At 57.9% G+C, this 15477-nt stretch overlaps 1 protein-coding gene across 3 annotated transcripts in view; it reads right to left on the bottom strand.

The window, feature by feature from the left end:
• The window catches only part of LOC117977740 (serine/threonine-protein phosphatase 2A regulatory subunit B'' subunit beta), a 64063-nt gene that overhangs the window by 19950 nt on the left and 28636 nt on the right, over positions 1-15477 (bottom strand). For all 3 annotated transcript variants that reach the window (XR_008622774.2, XM_055106400.2, XM_055106401.2), the window contains exon 2: positions 11455-11640. Coding sequence is in view for 2 of the 3 variants with exons in the window: in XM_055106400.2 (XP_054962375.1) it covers positions 11455-11640 (186 nt within the window). In the remaining variant the exon portion in view is untranslated. The remainder of the gene's footprint in view (positions 1-11454; positions 11641-15477) is intronic.

The raw sequence follows: 15477 nt of genomic DNA on the forward strand, positions 1-15477 counted from the left end.
GTCTGGACATGCGCTGCCCTCCGGAGAGGGGTGCACGGCGGCCGTAGACAAGGGGAAGCGCCCAGTGCTGGCACTGGCGAGGGCGGGGTTCACGGGACACGGAGAGGTGGCAACAAGAACATGACACGCGTGGCTGAGACAAGAAGGACTGAAGACACCAGGTCCCGCGAGGCTGCCAGGCAGCTGGGTGTCCTCTGCATCGCTGGGGGAACTGGGACGCCGCGCAGCTGCCGGGAAAGCGGCCCACGGGGCGGCTGAGCATAAAGCCCCGTGGCCCGGCCAGGGCATCCGTCCTCCCAGAAGCACACCAGTGGGAAGAGGGCCCGTGCCCGTGAGAGCCTGCACGGATGGGGACGTCGGCTGCTTGGTTCACGGTGCCCCAGGCGAGAGGAGCCGGACGCCAGAGCGGGGACTGGAGGAATAAACTGTGGCAGAGTCGTCCTGACAGGTGCAGGGCGGGAGTGACCACGGGGGGCGTGGGGGACTGCGGAGGGGGCTGCGCGCCACAGCAGGGATTGCACTGCGGCTATGGGAAAGGATGCTCTCCGGCTGGCGCACCTGTGGATGACTCGAAGGCAGCCATGTGCAGCTGGAGGGGCCAGGCCCCGCAGGACGCACAGGCACGTGCCGGCTCCCGTGATGAGGATCCTGACGGAGCTCAGCCCTGGCCACCCGGAAGGGCGTCCCGGTGCGGTGGGAGGGAACGAGCCGGGTGCAGCACCGGGCCCTCGGACTGCTGCTAGTCCCACGCTTTTGACCTCATGAGACCATTCTGGCTCACAGGCCGTGCAGGTTTCAAACCGCAAGCGCTCAACACCCAGGGATGGGGGGATGTGTGAGCCTTCACATCTGTGCTCCTCACCGCGTGCAAGACACACCGTCATGACCCAGTGGCAGGGATGGAGCATCAGATCTATCCAGCCGTGCAGGCTATAGCGTCTCATGTGTCCAGACCTGGAGGCTGGAGTGCAGTGTGTGATCACAGCGTGATCCATTGTTTATTTTATTTGTTTTTCGAGACGCGGTCTTGCTGTTGCCCAGGCTGGAGTGCAGTGTGTGATCACAGCGTGATCCATTTTTTATTCTACTTGTTTTTCGAGACACGGTCTTGCTGTTGCCCAGGCTGGAGTGCAGTGTGTGATCACAGCTCAGTGCAGTCTCAACTTCACGGGCTCAAGCAATCCTCCCACCTCAGCCTCCCAAGTAGCTGGGACCACAGGTGTGCGCTATCATGCCTGGGTAATTTTTTAAATTTCTACAGTGAAGTCTCACTATGTTGCCGAGGCTGGTCTGGAACCCTTGGCCGCAAGCCATCCTCCCGCCTTGGCCTCTCAAAGTGCTGGGACTACAGTGATGACACTGCAACCAGAGACAGCTGCACCCCCGGCGTCTGGGGGATGAGAACTGAGCGGGAGAGTGCTGGGCACACAGTACCCCCACCACACCAAACCCGAAAATTACCTCCAAATGAATTAGCTCATAATTTAAAATAATCCTAAAGTAAATGGAGATAATCAACTCTAAAATGCAAAAGATACAAAGGAAAGCAGTTTTACCTGAATGTTACAAAATCCTTATTGGAAAGGGAATAAAATATCAGATACCCTGATCTGACTTTTAAAAGTCTTTTCGTGATCGACACACAGGAAGACCGACTCCTTGTGGGGCCCGGCAACGCAGCGGCACGCCCACCTGCACGGCCAGGACAGAGAACGAGGCCGCCAGCCCTGACAGTCCCTTCCGCCCCTCTGCATCCCGCTACGGCAACAGCCCCCAGGCCTCCTCCCCGTGGCTCCGGTTCACCTTTTCCAGGACACGGCAACGGGACCCAGCCATCTGCAGACTTTTAGACCTGGCTTCCCTCGCTCAGCCCACGGGTGTGGGACTCACACATCTTGCTCTGTGTGGATCGTCTACCCGTGTACTGCTGAACCCTATTCCACTATGGCTCTGCTGACCTCAGAGTAGCTCCCTGAGCAGGAAACACCGCTGGCCCCAAGGCCCGCGTGATGGTGCTGCTGAGGGGGACTCGCGAGGCAGACAAAGTCCCGAGCGTCTACAGTCGCACAGGGCACGCCAACACCGACCAACGGGTGTGAGAGGAGAAAGGAGCACGCCACAACCACAGCCGGCAAGTTCAGCATGCGTTCCTCGGCGGGTGACGGGACAAGAGGACGAGCTGCAGACACGTAAAGATGTGAAAACGCGGCCGAGCTACGTGAGCGAGTGACGTCGCGGAGCCGGAGGAGTCCTCAGGGTCAATTGAACCAGTGGTGGGCTGTGGCTCGGAGCCCCCACCCAAGTCTCACGGGGAACTGTGATCCTGAGTGTTGGAGCAGGGCTCCGCTGGGGGGTGACTGGGTGATGAGGGTGGACAGCCCCCTTGCTGCTCTCGTAATCCTGAGTTCTTGTGAGATCCGATGGTCTAAAAGTGGGTGGCAGTGGCCGGGCGCGGTGGCTCACGCCTGTCATCCCAGCACTTTGAGACACCAAGGCGGGTGGATCACCTGAGGTCAAGAGTTCGAGACCAGCATGGCCAACATGGTGAAACCCCGTCTCTCCTAAAAATACACAAATTAGCCGGGCGTAGTGGCGCATGCCTGTCATCCCAGCTACTCAGGAGGCTGAGGCAGGAGAATTGCTTGAACCCAGGAGGTGGAGGTTGCAGTGAGGTGAGATGGTGCCATTGCACTCCAGCCTGGGTGACAGAGCAAGACTCTGTCTCCAAAAAAAAAAAAAAGAGAAAAGATGACACAGACAGCCTGTGTTTATTGAGACAATTCATGCTGTCGTTAAAAACCTTCCCACAGAGAAAACTCTGTCCCAAATGGCTTCACTGATGAGTTCTACCAAACTTTCAAATAAAAATAACACCCATTCTAAACAAATGGCTCCAGAAAAGTGAATTCTAAAGGACATTTTCCAAGCAACTCTCCAAGGCCAGCATCCCCCCGATGCTAAACCAGACCAAGCTATCACAAGAAAAGGAGACCGCAAGCCAGTCCTTCCGAGCGCAGATGCAACCCCTGCGAGGCCTGGCAATGTGGACCCAACACATAGGAGAAGTGTGACAACATGTGGTGGACCAGGGACTGGGGGCTGGGGGCTCACCCAAAGACCGGGGCTCACCCAGGGACCAGGGGCTCGCCCAAAGACCGGGGGGTCACCCAAAGACCGGGGGCTCGCCCAAAGACCGGGGGCTCACCCAAACACCGGGGGCTTACCCAAAGACCGGGGGCTCACCCAAAGACCGGGGCTCACCCAGGGACCAGGGGCTCGCCCAAAGACCGGGGGCTCACCCAAACACCAGGGGCTCACCCAGGGACCGGGGGCTCACCCAAAGACCGGGGCTCACCCAGGGACCAGGGGCTCGCCCAAAGACCGGGGGCTCACCCAAACACCGGGGGCTTACCCAAAGACCGGGGGCTCACCCAAAGACCGGGGGCTCACCCAAAGACCGGGGCTCACCCAGGGACCAGGGGCTCGCCCAAAGACCGGGGGCTCACCCAAAGACCGGGGGCTCACCCAAAGACCGGGGCTCACCCAGGGACCAGGGGCTCGCCCAAAGACCGGGGGCTCGCCCAAAGACCGGGGGCTCACCCAAACACCAGGGGCTTACCCAAAGACCGGGGGCTCATCCAAAGACCGGGGCTCACCCAGGGACCAGGGGCTCAACCAAAGACCGGGGGCTCACCCAAAGACCAGGGGCTCGCCCAGAGACCGGGGGCTCACCCAGGGACCAGGGGCTCACCCAAACACCGGGGCTGCCTTCACGCTCAGACGTCAGTCAGGTCAAGACCAGTACTTCATGACCGCAGACGCAACCCCTGCGTGGCCGGGCAATGCACAGCTGATGCACAGAAGAAGCGTGACACGCTGCGGTGGAACAGGGACCGGGAGCTCACCCAAGGACCAGGGCTGCCTTCACACTCAGACGTCAGTCAGGTCCATTCACCTTTTACAGGACCAAAGGAAAACCTCACTGCCCCCTCAATACACGCAGAAATACACATCTAGCATCCCAGACAAACTTCAAGGCACTTCTATAATTTTAAAAAGTAAACTGAGGCCAGGCGTGGTGGCTCATGCCTGTCATCACCCCAGCACTTTGAGAGGCTGAGGCAAGAGGACCCTTCCAGCCCAGGAGTTCCAGACCAGCCTGGGCAACATAGCAGAACACTGTCTCTACTAAAAAAGAGAAAATCAGCCAGGTGTGGTGCCAGTAGTCACGGCTACTCGGGAGGGCTGAGGTGGGTGGATCACTGGAGCCCAGGAGGTCGAGGCTGCAGTGAGCTGAGATCATACCACTGCACTCCAGCCCGGGGGCAGAATGAGAACCTGTCTCAAAAAAAAAACAAGAGCTCCCAGCAAACAAGAAACCAAAAGGGAAGGGGCCTCCTGAGTCTGATGAAGGACGCCAGGCAGGGCCGCTGCGTCAGGGACGACTTGAGCCCGAGGCAGGAAGGGGCGTGCTCTCCATGGCTTTCCAGCACTGCACTGGGGGGCCGAGCCTGTGTACAGAAAGTCAGGGAGGAGACACAGATGCAGACGAGAAGAGAAGGGCTGAACTGTGCTCACCTGAAGATGACCTGACCGTGCGTTAGAGACTCTGCCGGACTTAAAGGTTGAGCCGGTAGAGCCGATGACTGAGTTAAACTTGGTCAGAAAATGCAAAGTCCACATATAAAACCTAACAGTGCTTCTCAACATTCACAATTGACAATCATATTAAAGTAAAAAAATACCACGTACAGTGTCATCAGAAACAGGAAATGCTTGGGTATCAATGTGATGAACCGTGAACAAGACCAAACTACGAGGCGTACTGAAAGAAGTGAAAGATGCCTGAAATAAGGGAGAGCTGGACCGCGTTCATGAGACGGAAGCCTCAATATGGTCGAGATTCTTCCAAGTTCATCTAGAGTCAACAGGATGCCGATGCAATCCCAGCAGGCTGTCGTAGCAACGGAGGGGCCGGCTCTAAAATTCACACGGTGGGAACGAACAACGGCGCAGCCACTCGGGAAGACAGCGTGCAGGTTCCCCAGAAAGCCGGAAGTGGAACTGCACACGCACACGGAACACCACGCGATCCGGCCCTCCACACACGCACATGGAACACCGTGCTGTATGTGCAACAAACGTCTCCGAGTTCTGTGCTCCAAATGGTTACGGTGGTGAATTCTGTTATGTGAATTTTACCATAATAAAAAAAGTGCCTGCTGTCTGATTCTGTTTACATAAAATTCCAGAAAATTCCGGCTAATCCATATTGACAGAAAGGAGGCCTGAGGTAGCGTGGGATGAGGGCAGGTGCGCGTCAGAAAGCAGCAGAGAAAAGTCCAGCGCACGTGCCCGCTCAAGCGCAAGGATGCAGGGACGCCTATTGTCTTGGTGCTGTGGATAGTTTCATGGGTGGGTACGGACGTCAAAGCTCATTGAACTGTACCTTCCACACGCACCATGCATCCCACATCAGTTATATCTCAACACAGCTGCCCCGAAATGAAAAAAAGGCAAACTGATGAGAAAGAAACACGTAAGGTGGTCAACACGTACATCAGGGAAATGAGGAGCGCAGCCAGGACAGGACGCCTGCACACACGCAGAACGGCTAAAGGCAAAGTGTGTGGCCACGTGCCCGCAGGGGTCAACGCTGCTGCCTGGAAACGCGTCACTCAGGGCCACCCCGGAAGCAGGTTTTTTTGTTTTTTTTGTTTTTTTGCCTAGAGACACAGTCTTGCTCAGTCGCCCAGGCTGGAGTGCAGTGGTGCGATCTTGGCTCACTGCAACCTCCACCTCCCGGGTTCAAGCGATTTTCCTGTCTCAGCCTCCCGAGTAGCTGGAATGACAGGCGCCCGCCAGCATACCTGGCTAATTTTTGTATTTTTAGTAGAGATGGGGTTTCATCATGTTGGCCAGGCTGGCCTCGAACTCCTGACCTCAGGTGATCTGCCTACCTCAGCCTCCCGAAGTGCTGGGATTAGTGGAGTGAGCCACCACTCCTGGGCCCTGGAAGCAGTTTTATAGCTTCTTACAAAACTAAACATGTGGCCACCAGATGAGGCAGAGCTCACCTCTGCGGTATTAATCACCTCAGGAAAATGCAAGCATGTCTGCGTAAATCAGTGCACAGACACACAGCAGCTTTACTCACAAGAAGCAAAAACCAAAGCAACCAGACGTCTATCAACCCTGGAACAGGGGAGAGATGGAGCACACACACAGCAGAAGCTACTCAGTGATAGAAAAGAAACTGCCCATACGGCCAGGGACACACAGCGAGCCCCACAGTATCCACACCCCGCCAGACACACGCAAGCTCCACAGTAACCACGCCCCGGCCAGCCACACGTGAGTGAGCTCCACAGTATGCACACCCCGCCAGCCCCATGGTAACCACACCCCGCCAGACACACAGTGAACCCCACAGACACCACGCCCCAGCCAGCCACACGGCGAGCCCCACAGTAACCATGCCCTGGCCAGCCACACGCGAGCTCCACAGTATCCACACCCCACCAGACACACAGTGAACCCCACAGACACCATGCCCCGGCCAGCCACACAGCTATAGCCCCACACTATCCACACCACAGGACTTAATCAGTCCTCAACACACACATAGCGAAACATCTTGCTGTACCCTGTATACACAAATATTACTTGTCCATTCAAAATAAAATTTAAAATAAAGATGCTGCCAGGAAGAAGTGAGAAACCACAGACAAAATGCTCCAAGAGTCCTCATGTGAAATTCTAAGAGAGGCAAAGCTACAGCGACCGGAAGCACATCTGCGGCTGGCCCGGGCCAGGGAGAAAAGAGGGGACTGATGAGGCGGAAAAGGAGGCGCAAAAGGAGGCACGCGGGACACCCGCGGCAGGTGACAAATGGCCGGTCCTGCCTATGAGGATGGATACCCAGGTGTGTGCTTTACCAAAACGGATCAAATTGTACACTTAAAATTGGTGAATCTTAGGGTGTGTAATTATATGACAATACAGCTGACAAAACAAAAAACTATTCAATAAACTAAAAAAAATGACAGAAGGAAGTGTATGTAAAAAAGATGACCGTAGAAATTCATGAGGGAAAGAACTGAAATAATCTGTAACACTGACAGGTGCTTATTGAAAGAGATAAACGTTAGTGTGTAGCATGACGGATCAAGAAAGGAACCAGGAATAAATGATTCTGTCAAGAAAGTGTCTATATATGATGCAGATACGATCAAGATTTTGTAAATCGTACAAGACAAGGAAAAGCTTTAGAGCAAGAAATTTCTAAGTTATGCAAAAAATTTTTAGAAAAAATGTAAATCATCAAAATAGTCTCCATAAATGAAAACCTTGAATTAGCCAACAACGTTTGAAGGAAATTAACAAAGAGAAAAGTGTGTTTTCCTGTGGGGGCAGCTGAGGGGGTGGAGTTTGGTGGAGGTGAAGGAGCTGATGACTCTGTTTCAAACGGCTTCAGAGAAAACACAGAGGAGTGAAAATGATGAAAGGGAGGAAGTGATGTATGAGATCAGCCCTGACTCACACAGACAGGAAGAACCGGGCCAGGAGAAGGCACACACGGACCTCACTGCACGGCCACGGCTAAGATCCACGGCGGGACGCCCCTCATCAAACTCAAAGTCCCCTCAGACATGAGTTCTCAAGCAGCCGCCGGCCAAAGTCCACCCGCCTGACAACACGCGTGTGGAGCTGTGACTCCCGGCCCTCACTCAGTCACTCACGCGACGGGAAGAACTCGAAACGGCGCGGGCCTCACGCAGGGAAGCGTGATGATGATGCCACCCCTACTCGTTCGGCCCCTGGGCCGGGGGCCCGGCTCACAGAAAACCGTCCCAAAGGCACACGATGGAGACGTGGACGGACATCTGCACATGGCGGCGAGCTGGGCGTCACCCAGACAGGCCCAGCAGCCTCTCGGGGAAGCTGAAGTTTGCCTGCGGCCCCCACACACGCTGGACGCTCACAGCGTTCTGCCGCCACAGCGCAGGTGGATTAAGTCGCGACAGTGCACACCCTGCTGGCCTCTGCCCACAGTCACGGTGGGTGCCCGAGCACCATGCTCTCCGCCTGCAGGGCCGGGTCGCTGCGTGCAGGCACAGTGGGGCCTGTGGAGGTGTCTCTCGGACTCCCAGCGGTGCAGACACTGCAAGCGACACAACTTCAGTCTCAGAGCTCTCCCCTGCCCCGCTGGGTCACACCCAGGTCACCCTGCTTCTCTGGGGCATCGAAGACAACGACAAAACTTGCTTTTTACCACCAAACGTGACATCCAGCCAACGGACCAGGTTCTTTCAAGTCTTAAAGCCTCACTACCTTAGACGGCCACCAAGGCCAGTGCCGCTGTGCGTGGAAGCGAGGTGACACCGAGAACTGAGTCCTGGAAGGAAAACGACATGAAGCGCGCACGTGAGAACCAGGTGCCGAGGCGGGGAAGCACCGCGGCGGGGGGGGGGGCCGCTGTGGGGGGCGGCACCACGGTGGGGGGGGGGGCGCCGTGGCGGGGAAGCATCGTGGGGACGGGCGCCCTGGCGGGGAAGCACCGTGTGGGGGGGCGCCGTGGGATAGAAGCACCGTGGGGATGAAGCACCGCGGGGGGGGGCCGCTGTGGGGGGCGGCACCACGGTGGGGGGGGGGGGCCGTGGCGGGGAAGCATCGTGTGGGGGGGCGCTGTGGGGGAGAAGCACCGTGGGGGAGAAGCACCGTGGGGGTGAAGCACCGCGTGGGGAGGGGCGCTGAGGCGGGGAAGCACCGTGTGGGGGGGGGCGCCGTGGCGGGGAAGCACTGCGGGGGGGGGTGCTGTGGGGGGCGGCACCACGGGGGGTGGGGGGGGGCGCCGTGGAGGGGAAGCACCGTGGGGATGAAGCACCGCGTGGGGAGGGGCGCTGAGGCGGGGAAGCATCGTGGGGAAGGGCGCCCTGGCGGGGAAGCACCGCGTTGGGTGGGGGGGCGCCGTGGCGGGGAAGCACTGAGGGGAATACATGGATCCCATGCAGGAACCTCACTGCGTTGCGCGAGCGGCTTTGTAGGACCCGAAGCGGACGCAGCACGTGAGCTGCAAAAGAGGTGACTGACCCAGCGGGAGGCTCGCAGAGACCCTGTGGGTGGGGCCGGGCGCACTCCGCGGGGGTGAGTTCTCCACACGACGGAGGCTGTACTGAAAAGGATGAAGGTGTCCCAGCAGACGGAATGCCAGCAAAGAGACCTCCCAGTGAAGGAACTCTCAGAGATGCCCCACAACTTCAAGAGCACCAAGCATAAAACACGGAAGCTGAGCAAGGCGTGTAAAGTCGAGAGAGTCTGCCAGGGCACGGAGCAGGTGCTCGCTCCACACGGGACAAGGAGATGGCACTCCTGTAACTACTTTTGGCAAGTTTTTACTGAGAGATAAAACAATTCTTAATGTTTCTGGTGTTTTAAATGACAGCATACTAGGTAAATATTAGTTCTTTTCATTCACTACATGTTTGCAACCGACTGTAAGAAAGTTTCTAATATTTCAACAAAAATGATTATAGAATGATCCTAATTTTTACTGGAAGATGGTTTTGCATGGTTGTCACTTATCTGGTCCTTTCATGGCCCCACACTGCCGTACAAGACAGGGACACCTCTACAAATACCGAGTGACTTAGCAAAAACAAATATGCAAGTGTACAACAGCATGCTAATTTTTCTCTAAGAACTGCAAGAAGTATGTATGTTCATACTCATACACATATTTGTACGTAATTGCTCATATTAAAAGCTAAAATAACAATAAGAGGATAAACCAAAGCTATGGAAACTATTACCTCCAGGTAGAAACAGCACAGACAGGGACAGAACCTGGACTTACCTGAATGTGTCTGGTTTGTTAGTGTTCACTTTGTAACCATGGAGGTTTTTACATATTTATAAAACAAAACTTTTAAAAATACTTTAAAAACACAATCCCTAATAGAAAAAGGGCGGGGACACTTCTTAATGTGTTCTTTCAGACCCGTATTGCCCTAAAACCAAAACCAGACAAAGGACTCACAAAAAAACTACCAAACACTGTCTTCTCTGTGAATCCAGTTGCAAAATTATTGGAATCCAGCAACATATAAAAAAGATGAGACACAGCGACCATGAGGAATTTATGCCAGGAATGGAAGGTTGGTTTAACATCCCCAAACCAACTCATTTAATAGACTGTATTAATAAGTTAAAAAAACAAAAACCGGCCAGGTGCAGTGGCTCACGCCTGTAATCCCAGCACTTTGGGAGGCCGAGGCAGGCGGATTACTTGAAGTCAGGAGTTCAAGACCAGCCTGGCCAATATGGTGAAACCCCATCTCTACTAAAAATATAAAAATTAGCCAGGCATGGTGGTGCATGCCTATAGTCCCAGCTACTTGGGAGGCTGCGGCAGGAGAATCACTTGAACCCAGAAGGTGGAGGTTGCAGTGAGCCGAGATTACACCACTGCACTCCAGCCTGGGCGACAGAGCAAGACTTTGTCTCAAACAAGCAAACCCAAAAAACAAAAACCTGCTCACTCCCGAGGACCCCCTTCACAGCTGCAAGAGTGCTGGGGGGCAGGGGTCTCACCCTGAGGGGCTCACATGTACCGTGCACCGAGGCTCTGGGGCTCTGACCTGGAGGAGTGGGAGCATCCGCTGGCCAGCGACTCCACCTGGAGGGCAGGAGGCTGGAGATGCAGGCACAGGTCCCTGGAAACACAACCGCCCACCAGGGGTCCAGACACGCATCTGGTGTAGGCCTTGCCTTGGTAACGCACAGACACTAAACTGAGCGTGCTCCATCTGCGGGCGTTCACGCGGTCAGCCTGGAAAGCATGCAGCTGAGAAGGAAAGCAGGCGGCGAATGATGCACGCCGCGCTGCAGCACTCAGGGTGGGTCTAGAAATGGGCCCATGGGGCTGCTGCCGGGAGACAGGGGTCCACAGCTGCCCAGCCTGGGATGGCCGCTCCTCGGGCAGAAAGGGGCAAGGCCAGGAGGGTGCAGAACGGCCTCCGAGAGCCACGAGAGCTGGCGCCACTGGCCCCAGAGGGGAGAGAAGGGGAGGGTGGCACAGGGCGGGCCTGCGCTCTTCACAGCCTCAGGATGAGAATGCAGACGGAATTCCCACTCGGGTTTCAGATGCTTAAGAATTCACACAGCAGCAACCAGACAGCAAACCTCAGACCACAACTATAACCTCAGAGAAAACCTGGGCCGCTCCCGCACACGTGTGACACGCACCCTCCTCGGCCACGCTGCCTCACTCACGCTCGTGTGACACCCACCTGCCTTGGCCGCTCTGCCTCACGCTCGTGTGACACGCACTCACCTCGGCCACTCGGCCTCATTCACACTCGTGTGACACGCACCCGCTTCGGCCGCTCGGCCTCACCCTCACATGCCCGCGGTACCACCTCAGCTGCTCCACGTCCCACGCTTGACACGCACCTTGGCCACCAGGCCCATGTCGTCCATGGTGGCCCTCTCGTGGGGGAACCGGGCGAAGGTGCTCTCGATCTTGCTGATGACGGCATCCACGTTGACGGAGTCCTGCGGGCGTCCTCTGGGGAAGTAGAAGGTCGGAATGCTTTGGCTCGTAGCCGGGGGCAGAGGCTCTTCTTTCCGCGTCTGAACCTGAAGAGTCGACAGACAGCGCTCAGTTAGAACCTGGGAGCATCGAACGCCTTCTTCACCCGGACAATACACGGGGCCTCTCTAGGGCCGACGGTGCTGAGGCCACCTGATCCCAGCTGGGAGAGGACACACTGCAATCCCTGCGGGGGACCACACACGTACTCCACTGCAGGGGCCACCTCCACCCAGGAGGCCACACCATGCTGCCACGGACCCCACTCTGGGTGGCTGCTCTGCGCCACTGAGCCCCCACCACACCGAGCAGGGGCCTGGGGACAAGGGCAGCTACGTGCCCGAGGCGCCTGAGAGCCCAGCGAGGATCCACTCCCGATTCCCATGAGCCACACCACTGACCCCACCACACCTGGCACGGACCTGGGGAAAAGGGCAGCCGCGCACCCCAGACGCCTGAGAGCTCAGACGTGGAGAGGCACAGGTGCCGTCCACAGGCAACCCTGTCCCTGGAGCCCGGAAGACTCACATTCTGAGAGGCAGAGGCAGGGCAGGCAACCACACAGCCATGAGAAGGGGTCGACCACCAGGTACTGCTGCGGACACGCCTCAGCCCCTCACCCGGTGCACAGCCCACGCCCACGGGCTCTTGGCCCAACTCAGCACCAGCACTCCCCTCACCCAGTATATCCGCAGGCCCCAGAACACTCACTCAAGAGTCTCCTGCTTGCATCTCTACACAACCTGCGAGGTGGACATTTGATCTCATTCCGTGACGTTAAAACACCCCCTGAAACAGTTAACGGGATCAGCAACCGTACTGCGCCCTCCTCCATCAACTACCCAGGGGACGGGGCTGCGTCCTCCTCCTCCATCAACTACCCAGGGAACGGGCTGCGTCCTCCTCCATCAACTACCCAGGGAACAGGGCTGCGTCCTCCTCCTCCATCAACTACCCAGGAGACAGGGCTGCGTCCTCCTCCTCCATCAACTACCCCGGGGACAGGGCTGCGTCCTCCTCCATCAACTACCCAGGGAACGGGCTGTGTCCTCCTCCATCAACTACCCAGGGGACAGGGCTGCGTCCTGCTCCTCCATCAACTACCCAGGGGACGGGCTGCATCCTCCTCCTCCATCAACTACCCAGGGGACAGGGCTGCGTCCTCCTCCATCAACTACCCAGGGGACGGGCTGTGTCCTCCTCCATCAACTACCCAGGGGACAGGGCTGCGTCCTCCTCCATCAACTACCCAGGGGACAGGGCTGCATCCTCCTCCATCAACTACCCAGGGGACGGGGCTGCGTCCTCCTCCATCAACTACCCAGGGAACCCGCTGCGTCCTCCTCCATCAACTACCCAGGGGACGGGGCTGCGTCCTCCTCCATCAACTACCCAGGGGACGGGCTGTGTCCTCCTCCATCAACTACCCAGGGGACGGGGCTGCGTCCTCCTCCATCAACTACCCAGGGGACGGGGCTGCGTCCTCCTCCTCCATCAACTACCCAGGGGACGGGGCTGCATCCTCCTCCTCCATCAACTACCCAGGGAACAGGGCTGCGTCCTTCTGCTCCATCAACTACCCAGGGGACGGGGCTGCATCCTCCTCCATCAACTACCCAGGGGACGGGGCTGTGTCCTTCTCCATCAACTACCCAGGGAACGGGGCTGTGTCCTCCTCCATCAACTACCCAGGGAACGGGGCTGCGTCCTTCTGCTCCATCAACTACCCAGGGGACGGGGCTGCATCCTCCTCCATCAACTACCCAGGGGACGGGGCTGTGTCCTTCTCCATCAACTACCCAGGGAACGGGGCTGTGTCCTCCTCCATCAACTACCCAGGGGACGGGGCTGTGTCCTCCTCCATCAACTACCCAGGGAACCCGCTGCGTCCTCCTCCCCCATCAACTACCCAGGGGACGAGGCTGTGTCCTCCTCCTCCATCAACTACCCAGGGGACGGGCTGTGTCCTTCTCCATCAACTACCCAGGGAACGGGGCTGTGTCCTCCTCCATCAACTACCCAGGGGACGGGACTGTGTCCTCCTCCATCAACTACCCAGGGGACGGGGCTGCATCCTCCCCCATCAACTACCCAGGGGACAGGGCTGTGTCCTCCTCCATCAACTACCCAGGGGACAGGGCTGCGTCCTTCTGCTCCATCAACTACCCAGGGGACGGGGCTGCATCCTCCTCCATCAACTACCCAGGGGACGGGGCTGTGTCCTCCTCCATCAACTACCCAGGGAACGGGGCTGTGTCCTCCTCCATCAACTACCCAGGGGACGGGGCTGTGTCCTCCTCCATCAACTACCCAGGGAACCCGCTGCGTCCTCCTCCCCCCATCAACTACCCAGGGGACGAGGCTGTGTCCTCCACCTACATCAACTACCCAGGGGACGGGCTGTGTCCTTCTCCATCAACTACCCAGGGAACGGGGCTGTGTCCTCCTCCATCAACTACCCAGGGGACGGGGCTGTGTCCTCCTCCATCAACTACCCAGGGGACGGGGCTGCATCCTCCCCCATCAACTACCCAGGGGACGGGGCTGTGTCCTCCTCCATCAACTACCCAGGGGACAGGGCTGCGTCCTTCTGCTCCATCAACTACCCAGGGGACAGGGCTGCGTCCTCCTCCATCAACTACCCAGGGGACAGGGCTGTGTCCTCCTCCTCCATCAACTACCCAGGGGACAGGGCTGTGTCCTCCTCCATCAACTACCCAGGGGACGGGGCTGCGTCCTCCTCCATCAACTACCCAGGGGACGGGGCTGCGTCCTCCTCCATCAACTACCCAGGGGACAGGGCTGTGTCCTCCTCCTCCATCAACTACCCAGGGGACGGGCTGCATCCTCCTCCATCAACTACCCAGGGGACAGGGCTGTGTCCTCCTCCATCAACTACCCAGGGGACAGGGCTGCGTCCTCCTCCATCAACTACCCAGGGGACAGGGCTGTGTCCTCCTCCTCCATCAACTACCCAGGGGACGGGCTGCGTCCTCCTCCATCAACTACCCAGGGGACGGGCTGTGTCCTCCTCCTCCATCAACTACCCAGGGGACGGGGCTGTGTCCTCCTCCATCAACTACCCAGGGGACGGGGCTGTGTCCTCCTCCATCAACTACCCAGGGGACGGGGCTGTGTCCTCCTCCTCCATCAACTACCCAGGGAACAGGGCTGCATCCTCCTCCATCAACTACCCAGGGAACAGGGCTGCATCCTCCTCCATCAACTACCCAGGGGACGGGGCTGTGTCCTCCTCCTCCATCAACTACCCAGGGGACGGGCTGCGTCCTCCTCCATCAACTACCCAGGGGACGGGCTGTGTCCTCCTCCTCCATCAACTACCCAGGGAACGGGCTGTGTCCTTCTCCATCAACTACCCAGGGGACGGGGCTGCGTCCTCCTCCATCAACTACCCAGGGAACGGGGCTGTGTCCTCCTCCATCAACTACCCAGGGAACGGGGCTGCGTCCTCCTCCATCAACTACCCAGGGAACGGGGCTGTGTCCTCCTCCATCAACTACCCAGGGGACAGGGCTGCATCCTCCTCCTCCATCAACTACCCAGGGGACGGGCTGCGTCCTCCTCCATCAACTACCCAGGGGACGGGCTGTGTCCTCCTCCTCCATCAACTACCCAGGGGACGGGGCTGTGTCCTCCTCCATCAACTACCCAGGGGACGGGGCTGCGTCCTCCTCCATCAACTACCCAGGGAACGGGTCTGCGTCCTCCTCCATCAACTACCCAGGGGACAGGACTGTGTCCTCCTCCTCCATCAACTACACAGGGAACAGGGCTGCATCCTCCTCCATCAACTACCCAGGGAACAGGGCTGCATCCTCCTCCATCAACTACCCAGGGGACGGGGCTGTGTCCTCCTCCTCCAT

The sequence above is a fragment of the Pan paniscus genome, chromosome X (genome assembly GCF_029289425.2).
Source record: "Pan paniscus chromosome X, NHGRI_mPanPan1-v2.0_pri, whole genome shotgun sequence".
NCBI classification, from domain to species: domain Eukaryota; kingdom Metazoa; phylum Chordata; class Mammalia; order Primates; family Hominidae; genus Pan; species Pan paniscus.